Source organism: Lynx canadensis, chromosome A1, assembly GCF_007474595.2.
Source record: "Lynx canadensis isolate LIC74 chromosome A1, mLynCan4.pri.v2, whole genome shotgun sequence".
NCBI lineage: Eukaryota > Metazoa > Chordata > Mammalia > Carnivora > Felidae > Lynx > Lynx canadensis.
Window position 1 is genome coordinate 228,913,265 of NC_044303.2, and position 13,586 is coordinate 228,926,850.

A 13,586-nucleotide genomic window follows, 5' to 3' on the forward strand; every position below is an offset into this window, starting at 1 on the left:
GTTATAGGACTTAATATTCAGTTTGTTAACAAAAATTGATATAACATTATGTATATGTATTTGCGTGCGTGCGTGCGTGTGTGTGTGTGTGTGTGTGTGTGTGTGATACAGTGAAGTCTTTCCTTTAAAAAATAATGGCCCGTACATTATTTACTTAATGGCAAATTTCATACATTTAAAGTAAGATTTGTAATAATGGATATATAATTTTTTTGTGTATGTGCAAAATAAAGTGCATGTCTCCTCTGCCCTCGATGGGGGCATTATCTGCTTGGAGCAAATAAACTGGTAGACGTGTCGTGTTCTGTTTATTTCAGGTCTTTATTTTGATGATTGCGATTTGGAATAGTATAAAGCGTAGGTCTTAACCAGGGCATCAAAAAATAATTTACTGGATTGAGAGACTGAACATACAAACAAAGGCCAGACTGCACGTAAAGCAGAATTTTGACCTGTAACTGGCAGCAACCTGTCCAGGGAGCCAACCCCCTTATCTAGGAAACAATCCAGGGAGCCAGCCTGCACTGTCAGAGTCGCAGGAAGCCTGCGGGGCAGCCACACAAGAGTTGCTGTGACAAATTGGCCAGTAGTGCCAGCATTTGTTTCGTGACTGTCGGCCTCCCTAATTTTTGTCCGTACCCCCAGCCTATTTCCCTGGGGCCGGAGAAAGCCAAATATGCACCCCTCGTGGATCACACAGGATGCCCCACTTCTAGGGGCCGCCTCCAGGTTCCTCACACCAGCAGCCTCCAATCAGGACATGCCTGAAAGCTTCTCTTTCCTCCACTAGAAGGCTTTCCCGCTCCCCTGCCTGCTTTTAAGTGTCTTCCGAAATGCGGGTGATGGTGGCCGACTCTTGCTATAGCAAGTTCCGAGTAAGCAGTTTTGCTTTTCTCATTTGGTTGGTCTTCATTGGCCGACGCGGGATATTTGGTTAATGAGCAAATGACTTCGGAAATGACTTAGTAGCTGTGTTGCAATTGCAGATAATTTTTACAGCAGGGGATCTCCTGTGTTCCAGGAGGTGAGCTTTAATATGTTAGATACCGCGGATGGGGGCCTGCTCAACAGCGTGAGGCATCTGCTGTCGGACATCTTCATTCCCGCTCTCAGGGCCACGAGTCATGGCTGGGGCGAGCTCGAGGGTCTTCAGGAAGCATCCAGCATTCGGCAGGAGTTCTTGAACTCTCTGGAAGGCTTTGTGGGCGTCCTGTCGGGCGCACAGGAGAGTTTGAAGGAGAAGGTAAGAATGAATAAGTTCTTCCTTCAAAAGTTATCAGATGGTGGACAAATCAACATGTAAGTGTGTAATGCTTCTGTTGGATGGTCTTAATTCCTCTGCCTGGCAAATCTTGAAAAAATTTTATGGGCATTTTTATTGCCCCTCCCAGAGGTGGTGGTGGTAGCTAGATGTAGATTCTTACGGTTTGGAGTGATTAATGCATCGGAAGTGTCGGCCACGATGGAGGGTTTCATTCAGTCACATCGCATGCTTGACTGCAAAGAGAAGTGAATGAAATGCTTGTGGCATCACTGTTTGTCCTAGAAGGAAAGGAATCTGGACCCAGAGAGTGTGGAGAGTGTGTGCCCATGCGTGTGTGTGTGTGTGGGGGGGGCTGGGTGGTGGGTAGTGGGTGATGGGTAGGGATGGAGGAAATCCTGAAGATGAGAGAGAAGGAGAGAGCAGTTGACGTATCTGGAGGGAGTGGGTTGGGTCCTGCAGTTAAGCCTGTGACCAAAAGGGCCTTTAAGAATAAGTTTGGCAAATGTGAGATTTAGCTTCCTTAAAATGTGTGCAATCTACTGGAAGCCCGTGTTACACATTACTTGGGGCAGACGGTGGTGGATGCAAGACCGTGATGGCGATAGCCCCGATCAGGCATGAATGGGAGACAGAAATGTAGCCTGTGATACCAATGACGGTGTGTTACTCACTCCTCTCCAGAGGAGACTGAGAAGCATTGGGACCTATTGGGATATTGGGAGAGAGACATCAGGCTTTCTAGAGGATATGGAATAGGGGAGTGGAGTAACTTTCATCCAGATGGGAGCGGGTTGATTCCACCTAATATCTGAGTTCTATGTGTAGTGAACTCTGATGCAGGCCTATATACTAAACCGCAAGCTGAAGCAAGTTAGATTGTTGTTCTACTTGAAAAAGCATTGCTTTCATATGGTCCCACGTCATATTGTGGTCTAGGTATTAAAAAAAGTGGATGGATCTCCACATAGAAGGGAGGTAGTGCCGCTTCATGGAGAGCAGAGCCCTCCCCTGTAAAACCAAAGATGGCTCCAGAAGTGGCAGGTGGAAGATGCAGTGTGGCGGGGGGAGGGGTGGCGGCATGCTGGGAGGTTCCTCCAGGCTGGGGGCAGTGTGAGCAAGGGCACAGGGGAGCAGAGGCACGTGCCTGCCCTGGTGGGTTTTCAGAGCCCCGTCGGAGGGCAGCAAAGTGAAAAACAGAGTGGGGAGGCTAGGTTCTTGGAGGACGGAGAGGTGTCTCTGAGCTCCATGTAGATGGGACATAGCCCCATAGAGCAGCGGTGGGCATGGGAGCCATCAGGTAAGGTTAGAGGCCATCAGGGCCAGAGGCCATCAGGTAAGGTTAGAGCTGGCAGGGCTTTATTAGGAAGCCAAGTGAAGGAAACGAGAAACCTTGAGGGGGCCATCCAGGGGTTACAGGGTCCCCTTGCAGCAGGCCCTCGTAGCAGGTGCTCTGACTCGCCCTATAGGCTTCTCTCTGCTGGTCTGAACTCAGCATCTGGTGCCCTTCACTCCCAGCCTGCACCATTCACCTGCCACATCTCCTAGTGAACTCTTTGGTTTTATCTCAGTTACCAAGAAGCCCTTAGGGCCTGGGCCTTGTGTTGTGGCTCCTTGACCATATGGGCATTTGAGGATGACAAATAACCACGCCCCTTCCTGCTGGTTCTGAACCAGTTGAGAGAAACGTACTAGCTCTGTTGTTGCTAAAGTGGGATTGGCCTGAAACCTGAATTTAGGCATTCACAATGCCGGGTGCACTTTCCCAGGAGAAAATGTCCCGAGCAAATATTGAGGTCCATTTATCTGTGTGCAAAAATGTGCTGAGTTTCTTTGTCAAGTCAAAATCCAGCACATCTCCTTCTCTATCCTCTTCCTCCTTCCTCCCCTGAAATGAATCCATGTGTTTGCCATTAAACTTGCAAACTATATGGATGTTATTGGTTAAGGACAGGAGAATCTTTTCATCTGGTTAGTTTCAAAAAAAGAATGTAATGCATTAGAAATTACCCTTCCCCCAATCAATTACCTTGAAGCTCCCCCATGTTCTTTGGTTTCGTGAGTTGACTCTTTAATTTCTAAATTCCCTATTAATTCCCAAAATTTGTGATATTATGACTCTCTCTCTTTAGTTCACTCTTTCTGTTTTATGACCCCAAATCTGCCCTCAGTCATCTCTAGTTCACAGGGAGGACTAAGCATTATGTATTACACTATGCTTTCAGAGATCTTTCTTCAGGGAACAGGGTAGTTTAGAGAAAAATTTAAGATCCTTCTGATCCCGGGGATGAACCAGAAGTGTGTGTTTACGTGTGTGTGTGTGTGTGTGTGTGTGTGTGTGTGTGTGTGTGTGTGTTTTAAAATTAGCATCATCATGGGGTGCCTGGGTGGCTCAGTTGGTTAAGCATCCAACTCTTGATTTCCGCTCAGGTCATGATCTCACAGTTCATGGGTTGGAGCCCTGTGTCGGGCTCTATGCTGGCAGTGCGGAACCTGCTTGGGATTCTCTCTCCCTCTCTCTCTGTCCCTTCCTCTCTCTCTCTTTCAAAATAAATAAATCAACATTAAAAAATAAAATTAGCATCATCTTAATTGTTTAACTTTCATTTTAATTAGGTGAGCCTTCAAAAGTGTGACATATTTGAACTGAAAACCCTGAAGGAGCCGATAGACTACTTGAGTCTAGCTCATAACCCTGAGACTCTGGAGAAAATAGAAGCTTGTATGAGAGTATGGATCAAACAGACAGAACAGGTAATTTTCAGAAAGCAAACATCAGCTTCAGATGCTACGTTACTGAACTAGTCAATAGAAGACGGTATATCTTTTGCCATTCCCATTTGCCTAAGTATTTGACGAGTCCCTACAAAGGTGAGGAGTTCAGTGTGGTCTTCATTTATCGTCATTAGTTAAGAAGAGATAGTAAAAAAATTGAAGAGAGGAAAGCAAGTAACTTTAAATACTTAATGTAACAAGAAGACTGCACTTTGTCAATTTTTTTTTTCTCAAGGTGTATTTTACAGAGAATCTCTGTAGAAGTACAAGGAGTTTTCCAGTCAGTGTGCCTTCTAAAAGGGAGCTCGAGACTTTAAAAAAAAAAAAAAAAAAAAAAAAGCTTAAAAAAACATTTTCAGAAAAATCCGAAGTGTCGGCAGACATTTAATCAAAAAGTAATGAAAATTAACCAACAGTTAACAATGAAAGTTAACCAACTTAAGGCATGCAGACTTTCCAAGGTTATATTGCTCTAAGGGTATACGGTAAGTGAAGAGTCAAGGAAATGTTCTGAGGTCAGGTCCTCCAAAAGTTCATTAGAACTTTCTAAATAAGTAGTTTTCAATTTGAGCATGTTCACTAAATTTTTGTTGAAGTTTTAAAAATGGATACAAGTAAAAGGCTGTCACTTGAAGCATGCAAATGGATACAAATATATCATGATTCAGATTCAGATTCAGATTCAGATTCAGATTCAAATATATCATGATGCATAACTGATTTATTTCCCAGTGTATAACTTTCATACCGCCAGCCCCGTTCAGTGGTTCACAGTTCTGCCGTGCATTATCAGGTCCTTGCTGAAAACAACCAGCTGCGTAAGGAAGCGGATGACCTCGGGCCCCGAGCAGAGTTGGAGCACTGGAAGAAAAGACTGTCCAAATTTAACTACCTTTTGGATCAGTTAAAAGGCCCGGATGTGAAGGCTGTCTTGGCAATGCTTGCTGCTGCTAGGTCGAAACTTCTGAAGGTTGTCAGCCATTTCTTTCTGCTTTATGAAACGGGAATGGAAACTCTCTGTGTGTATTTTCATGTCATAGAGTAACTAGGAACAGAGAAATGTTGTTATACCTTTATGAAAAAACTTGAAGGCTGGATAATCTTGCCCTTTTATAATTCTGGGTACTGTGGACATTGCCTTTGAATTAAGAGTATTTGTTGGCTGGTGTGCATGTATGTATATGTATTATTAGAGAGCATTGCATGTAATTAAGATGTAGCTTCACGTCACGATTATGTATATATTTTGAATTCAGACTAACCAGGAGTTGTAATAACAAAAACTTACTTTGATATATATATATATTACTTTGATATATATATATTAGTCCTAGTATATTCATTTTATATCCCCCTGTAACAAATTACCCTAACACTTAGCAACTTAACACAGCAAACATATATTACATCCCAGTCTGTGTGCTGTGTGTCAGGAATTTAGGGGCAACTCAGCTGGGTGCCTCTGACTCACGATCTCTCCTGAGGTCACAGTCAGGGTGTTGGTTCATCTGAGGCTCACCTAGGGGGGAGGATCTGCCTCCAAGTTGCTCATGAGGTCATTGCAGGATTCAGTTTCTTGCTCGCTGTGGGCTGGAGGCTTCCTTCGGTTCTTACCATACAAAGTATGGGAGTGAGGGGCACGATGGATCCAGCAGCCAGTGGAGGAGAGAAAGTGTGGGTTCAAATGGAGGTGCTGCCCTCTTGATGCTCTGTCCTAGTTAGCGAGTAGATTTTATAAGGGAAGGCCTTAAAGAGATACCTTTAAACATTCGGCCAAAAAGTTTAAATTGCTCTCCAACGTGGCCATACCCCTCACTCCTGTGGATTCAGTTTTATGTGAGATGCACAGGATAAACTGGAAGTCTGACACAACGGACCTGTGGTGGCTGTTAGCAGCTGCTATATTGGAAGTTCCTTTATAATAATTGCATAAAAATTGCTTTCTTGTCTTGTGCTTAGACTTGGCGGGAGCTGGATATTCGAATCACTGATGCAGCTAATGAAGCGAAGGACAATGTCAAATATTTGTACACACTTGAAAAATGCTGTGACCCCTTGTACAGTAGTGACCCTGTGAGTTGAAGAAACCTACTTGCTTAGTCTGCTGGTAAACCTTTTGCACTGGCGGAATCGAGCATGGACTTTGGTTCATTAATATTAAAGTTTGTTGGAAAAGTCTTAGAAACCTCCTTTTAGCCTCAAGAAAATTTTATATGTATACAGTTGACCCTCGAGCAACATGGGTTTGGACGGCGTGCGTCCACTTACACATGAGGTTTTTTTCCAAAAAATACAGTATATTGCTGAAAGTATATTTTCTCTTTCTTACCATTTTCTTTTCTCTAGCTTACTTTATTGTAAAAATATAGTATATGATACATAAAACATACAAAATACGTATTAATCAACTGTTTATATTATCGGTAAGACTTCCAGTCAACAGTAGGCTATTAGTAGTTAAGTTTTGGGGGGCAGTCAAAGGTTGTGCATGAATTTTCAACTACATGGGGATTGGTGTGCCTGGCCCCTCATTGTTCAAGGGTCAACTGTACATATGTATATATCTATCTGTATCTATCTGTCTGTCCATCTCTCTGAGATGGATATGCAATATTATATTTTAGAATCTTTTTTGCGTATTCCGGTTTCCATTGAGTATTGTAATTGACATCCTGGATGATACTTAAAGAGGCGTTGGAAAAGTTATCGGTTGGTGTTTTATCTTTTTTTTTTTTTTTTTTTTAATTTTTTTTTTCAACGTTTATTTATTTTTGGGACAGAGAGAGACAGAGCATGAACGGGGGAGGGGCAGAGAGAGAGGGAGACACAGAATCGGAAACAGGCTCCAGGCTCCGAGCCATCAGCCCAGAGCCTGACGCGGGGCTCGAACTCACGGACCGCGAGATCGTGACCCGGCTGAAGTCGGACGCTTAACCGACTGCGCCACCCAGGCGCCCCGGTGTTTTATCTTTTAACTTTAGGGAGTGCCTGCTTTTATTGATTACAAAATTAATGTTAACCTTGTCATTAACAGACAGTTAATGTTTCTTGCATTGAAACAAATTTGATTAACTGCATATGACTAATAAAAATGAAATTACCTTTAAATACATCTGTGTGGAGTGTTAGATAATATTTTAAAAATTTAACTAAAAATCTCTTAGCTAATTTTATTCTAATGAAGATTGAATGGTTATACTATCAGAATTTTGCTGAATTTGGTATTTGTTTCTCTGAAAACTTTTGTGGTGTCTTCTAGATATCCATGGTTGATGCTATCCCTACACTTATAAATGCAATTAAAATGATCTATAGTATTTCCCATTACTATAACACCTCTGAGAAGATCACGTCTCTGTTTGTAAAGGTAAGTTCGTAGCATAGATCCCATGGTCACTTGTATTTTTTTGCAATGTTGATTTTTTGATAATTAGAAATTACCATATGGGCACAATTCAATGTCTACGTATCCTACAATTAAAAAAAAATTTAATCTGTAAATAGATACAGAATTAAGTGTATTCGTGAGGCTGATTCTTGCAAATCATAAAGCATTATTTCCCAAAATAATTATTATAATAAATAATTGGGCTATTTTTTTAAAAAAAAAAATTTTTTTTTTTTTCAACGTTTATTTATTTTTTGGGACAGAGAGAGACAGAGCATGAACGGGGGAGGGGCAGAGAGAGAGGGAGACGCAGAATCGGAAACATGCTCCAGGCTCTGAGCCATCAGCCCAGAGCCCGACGCGGGGCTCGAACTCCCGGACCGCGAGATCGTGACCTGGCTGAAGTCGGACGCTTAACCGACTGCGCCACCCAGGCGCCCCGGGCTATTTTTTTAATTAAAAAATTTTTTTAAATGTTTATTCATTTTTGAGAAATGGGAGAGACAGAGCATGAGTGGGGGAGGGGCAGAGAGAGAGGGACACACAGAATCTGAAGCAGGCTCCAGGCTCTGAGCTGTCAGCACAGAGCCCAATGCGGGGCTCGAACTCATGTACTGCGAGATCATGACCTGAGCCGAAGTTGGACACTTACCCGATTGAGCCACCCAGGCACCCCAATAATTGTGTTATTTATATAATAAAATTTTAACAAAGAGTCTTTTTGGAATTTCTTTCCCTATGTTATTTAGCACATTATTTATTCCTTTTGGGTAAATTTTAATTAAGAAAAACTATATTTAACTGGCTTTCTCCTGTTTTATATTTTATGTGCCACTTTTCCAAATTTATTTGATGCCACAGTTGTTTACTTGGTGTTATTAGAACAGTTATCATGGTCATAAAAGCCACTTGCAACATTTCAGTAATCCTAAAGCAATTATAATGATTCTGCCAAAAAACATAACGATGTTTAAACCGTATGTCCTAACTCATAAGCGTTTATGGTGAGCACTGTTGCTTTCCCCATTTTGAACAGTCTCTAAGAAGTAAATGACTTTCATCACCAAGGTGAAAATTTTAAATGTTGTGCTAAAATAGAGGCATTTCTGCCTCATCAGGACTTGTGTTGTGAATGCTCGCATAGTAGGAGGCATGGTTCTTCTTGGGAAGGGGTACGTCCAGCCTGAGAACTGGACAGGAGGCTCCCTTTTCTCTGCTCTCAGTCAGGCAGTTCAGGTCGAGAAAGGAGGGAAATCCATGAGATTCTTGCTCCACTTCTTCCCATGTTAAAAGGACATGTGAGGGTCGTGAGGGATATTCCCTGAGAAGGAGCCTCCAAAGCCAATTTGTATCATCGCTCCAGACTTCATGCATATTATCCGCAAGGCTTGTTTTTGAACAAAACTGTGAAACCATCATTTATCTAATTTTGGAGAAGCTTTCATTATGGAAATTTTGAGATGGGTACAAAGGACAGAGTTATACACCAGACCCCCAAGTCCCTGTCGCCCAGGTTCTATCTGCACGACACCCTTCTTGTTCCATACTCTCCTCCAGCCTTTGCACTGCCCGTCCCAGACATCTTGCCATTCCATGCGTACATAGTCATCTGATTTTCCTTTTACATTATAAAAAAGTCATAAGAAAATTCTGAAGTTTTTTTTTGCAGTTTGGAGGAATGGATAAAATATTAGTGGTTACGGATGTCAGCTTGACTCTATTCTCTTCTTCTCCTTTTTGACATTTCTGCTACAGCTCCTGGTGTCATGAAATGGTCAGGTGGACAATCCTTTCCATGGCACTTGGAGACTGTGAGTTACATGTTAGAGCAGCCTACCTAAGGAGACTGGGGGAACTCTCAACAGCTTTCAGACAGGGAAGTGAATTCTCTCCTGGTTGGTCGAGATGTTCATCCTGCATAAACCAGGGGGCCTGAATTGTTGATTGGCCACAGTGCTTCCAACTCTGTGATTTCACAAATGATTTTGACAGTACATATTAGAATCGAAAAAAGACGAACAAATGGGAGTAGAGAGTAGAAGGGTGGTTGCCAGAGGCTGGGGAGTGTGGGCAACAGGGAGATGCTACAACTCTCAGTTATAAGATGAATAAATTCTGGGAATCTAACGCACAGCATAGCTACCATAGTTAATAATACTTGTATTGTGTACTCAAAAGTTGGTAAGAGAGCAGATCTGACATCTTTTCAATACACACACACACACACACACACACACACACCACACACACACACACACACACACCACACACACACACAGTGGTAAACTGTGAGGTGGTACATGTGTTTATCATGGTAATCATTTCACTCTGCATATGAATATAAAGGATCGTGTTGTACACCTGAAATATAAATAATTTTTGTTTGTCTTTTGTATAAATGGGCTGGGGCAAAAAAAGGGCTGGGGCAAAAAAAGTGTTAGTGCTGGATCATGGCTGTGATGGAAAAAAAGAAACCTAGTGTCAAGGTCACAGATTGCACACCCTGAGAGGTAGAGGAGTCAAGGACCCTCCAGTTCAGTTTATGAGTGATGGCTGTTTTATGTACTTAGCACCATTTTATTGGGAAATTCCAGGTGACGAATCAGATGATATCTGCATGTAAAGCCTACATTACCAACAATGGAACTGCGTCCATCTGGAGCCAGCCGCAAGATGTTGTTGTGGAAAAGATATTATCTGCAATTAAACTCAAGCAGGTAACGGTCAGCTTAATAACACGTTTAGATAATATTTTATTATTTTTATGTGGTTTTTGCTGATGCATCTTAAATCATTTAGCAATTATCATTGTTGATTGCTGAAAAGTAATTCTTTTTGTAAAAGAGTAATTCTTTATTGTGAAGAAAATTGAATGTTAATAAATCTGCTCTCAAAATTTATGCACTTATTCTGCTGTTTTGGGGCCCTGTGATGTCCTGATGCCACATGCAGTCCCAGAAATGCAAAGATGAGGTAGTTTCTTTAGTTTCTTGAGGATGAATTGGGAGTTAGACACGGAGTTAGGCTAATGCTAACACAGTGGGATCAAGTGGAAAGGCTGTGCCTTTGAGTTGCCTCATGAATAAGTAGTAATTTGCTAGATTGGGAGTTAGGAAATGATGACATTTCCAGCTGAAGAATGGGCACATGCAAGGCATGACACTGACGGGTTTGAAGTTCCACCCTGACTTTACAGCTTCTTCCATGTGAGAGAATAAGGTTGATAACCTGGGTTATGTTCCCTTTCTAATATTTTGGTTTTTAATTTTAAGGAATACCAGCGCTGCTTTCACAAGACAAAACAAAAGCTTAAACAAGATCCAAATGAGAAACAATTTGAATTTAGTGAGATGTATATTTTTGGAAAATTTGAAACTTTCCACCGACGTCTTGCCAAGATAATAGACATCTTTACAACCTTCAGGACATACTCAGTCCTGCAAGATTCTAAAATTGAGGGGCTGGAAGACATGGTCAGTAAATACCAGGTCTGTACTTTATTTTATTTTTTTTTAAGTAACATCTATACCCCACGTGGGACTTGAACTCACAACCCCAAGATCAAGAGTTGCACGCTCCACTGACTGAGCCAGCTAGGCGCCCCCGAGGTTCTGTCCTTTAAAACTAAATTTCCTACCTTTTCTGTAACTAAAACTTTAATATCTTGTACAAGTATTTATATTTAGAATGATTCAAATAATCTGTAATGTTAGATGTAAGCTCATGACCCTTGAACAATAAAGAAATTAAATCTATTTGAGAATTGTGTAAGGGTGCTAATATGTTCTTCTCAGGTATGTGATTATGAGAATGACTTACCAATAGTCTAAAATTAATCATCATTAGTAAGAGCATTTTCATTAGCACAAGAAAAATGTTTAAATATAACTTATTATTTCATTTATTCGTGCAAGAAATATTTAATGAAACATATACTATGCTTCAGGCACTAACTGACACTGAGTTCTGGGTGCATCTGATTATGGCTGCATTTAATCTTTTTATTTGGACCTATGTTAGCAAAATAAAAGGGACATATTTTAGTGAAATAAAAGATTTTAATTTAGCCCAACAGTTTTTTTTTAAAAATTTTTTTTAATGTTTATTTATTTTTGAGACAGAGAGAGACAGAGCATGAATGGGCGAGGGTCAGAGAGAGGGAGACACAGAATCCGAAACAGGCTCCAGGCTCTGAGCAGTCAGCACAGAGCCCGACGCGGGGCTCGAACTCACGGACCGCGAGATCATGACCTGAGCCGAAGTCGGACGCTTAACCGACTGAGCCACCCAGGCGCCCCTAGCCCAACAGTTTCTAATTATTTTGATTTTTAACTGCTTTATCTTGTAAGGGTAGGTGTGTAACTAATCTTAGTTTTTTTTTTTTTTTAAATTTTTTTTTTTCCAACGTTTATTTATTTTTGGGACAGAGAGAGACAGAGCATGAACGGGGGAGGGGCAGAGAGAGAGGGAGACGCAGAATCGGAAACAGGCTCCAGGCTCTGAGCCATCAGCCCAGAGCCTGACGCGGGGCTCGAACTCCCGGACCGCGAGATCGTGACCTGGCTGAAGTCGGACGCTTAACCGACTGCGCCACCCAGGCGCCCCCTAATCTTAGTTTTTAAAGCAGGCACAGTGATCTAATAATGTTTTGAAGAGTTTTGAAAAACAATTTCCGAACAAAATGGGTTTTGAATTCTTAGTCTTGATATAGTTAAGTTTTTCTTGTTTGGGGACAGTGATATTAAAAGCTAATTTTTTTTTTTTTTTTTTTGTACTCGAATTTGAAAAGAATGGTAAAATCTACTGCCACACGTTAGTTTTTGTACTCTAACAGTTTAGTCTAATATAAGGAATCTTTTTCATTTCCTGAGTAGACCAGATTTTAGGAGAGTAAGAGAAAAGACCTTTTTTATATAGCAGGAAACATTTTAGGTGGGTTGGGTGTTATCTGCAGGGTGCATAATCTATATCTGAAACCGACAGTTTTGCAAGACAAAGACCGAATATATTCATTTACTTTTCAGCTTGGAATTTATTTATTTTCTATTCTTAATGAAAAAATAACTTTGGAGCATATGTCAAAGTTTATTTTTGAAGGAGAAGTTGAGCTATACATCTAAATGCAGATAAAGACTGTTCTAACCTGATAAAAATACTGGGAAGAGAAATAGTTCTGAAAATCTAACGTGAAATACTGATTAAAATGGATGTACCAGAGGATAGTGAGATAAAATGTAGACGGTGCGTGAAAGCATCTAGTGAGGTTTTTGTGTGTTAGTACCAGTGTTAGAAGCTCAAAATGGTGACCATGGAAGTGAAACTGGGGTTCCTTGTGTAGCTATCAAGGTCTTGTCCACCCCTCCTGTCTCCTCATCTGCTTCTCTTCTCCTTTGATGTTCTCTGGACACAGGTCATTTCAGTTCAGTCCACCTTGGGGCTTCTAGAGCTTTTTTTCCTGGAAAGTTCTGCCTCTGGACCATCACATGGCTACTCTTTCTTGGCCTGTAGATCTTCATTTAAATGACCCTTTTGGTTAGGTTTTCCTTGATCTCTGTTCTTCTCAAGCACTCAATGTCACATTACTCATTTTATCACTGTGTGAAATTATCCTGTCCATTTACTTGTGCTTTACATAGATTCTGACCCCGTCCCACACCGAGGCTGGACGTTCTTTGAGGGCAGGGACATTTGTTTTTTCAGCTCCTTCCTGTGTTTTCAGAGTTCACTAGCATGTAATAGGTGCACAATAAATACCCGTCAAGTAAACGGTTTACTAGGTTGAGTTGGATTAGTTGGTTGAAGGTCATGATTAATGTTTGTCAGTTTAATACTCTTAAGTGACCATTAAATCCAAACATAGAAAAGAATTTTCTAAGGACCCCAAATCTTTGTTTCTTTGTTTCTTTCTTTGTTTCTTTCTTTTTTCTTTTTCTTTCTTTCTTTCTTTCTTTCTTTCTTTCTTTCTTTCTTTCTTTCTTTTTTGCCACATTAAAATGTAGTAATGCAGCTTTTCAATGCTCATAACATGATGGATGGCACCATATGTATATAGTGTCTACATAGAGCTAATTTTGCAGTTATACAGCATGAAAGAGTAGGTTGTTTTAGTTAGTAAACTTGATTCAAGGAGTTCTGCATTTTATACACTTGTCTATTGGGAGA

General features: G+C 41.1%; 1 protein-coding gene across 1 annotated transcript in view; it reads left to right on the top strand.

The window, feature by feature from the left end:
* Positions 1–13,586, top strand: part of DNAH5 (dynein axonemal heavy chain 5) — a 232,406-nt gene that overhangs the window by 14,743 nt on the left and 204,077 nt on the right. Inside the window, 7 exon segments of the mRNA XM_032594188.1 lie at positions 1,022–1,243; positions 3,878–4,015; positions 4,830–5,006; positions 5,996–6,109; positions 7,296–7,403; positions 10,019–10,141; positions 10,697–10,912. Coding sequence (XP_032450079.1) covers positions 1,022–1,243; positions 3,878–4,015; positions 4,830–5,006; positions 5,996–6,109; positions 7,296–7,403; positions 10,019–10,141; positions 10,697–10,912 — 1,098 coding nt within the window.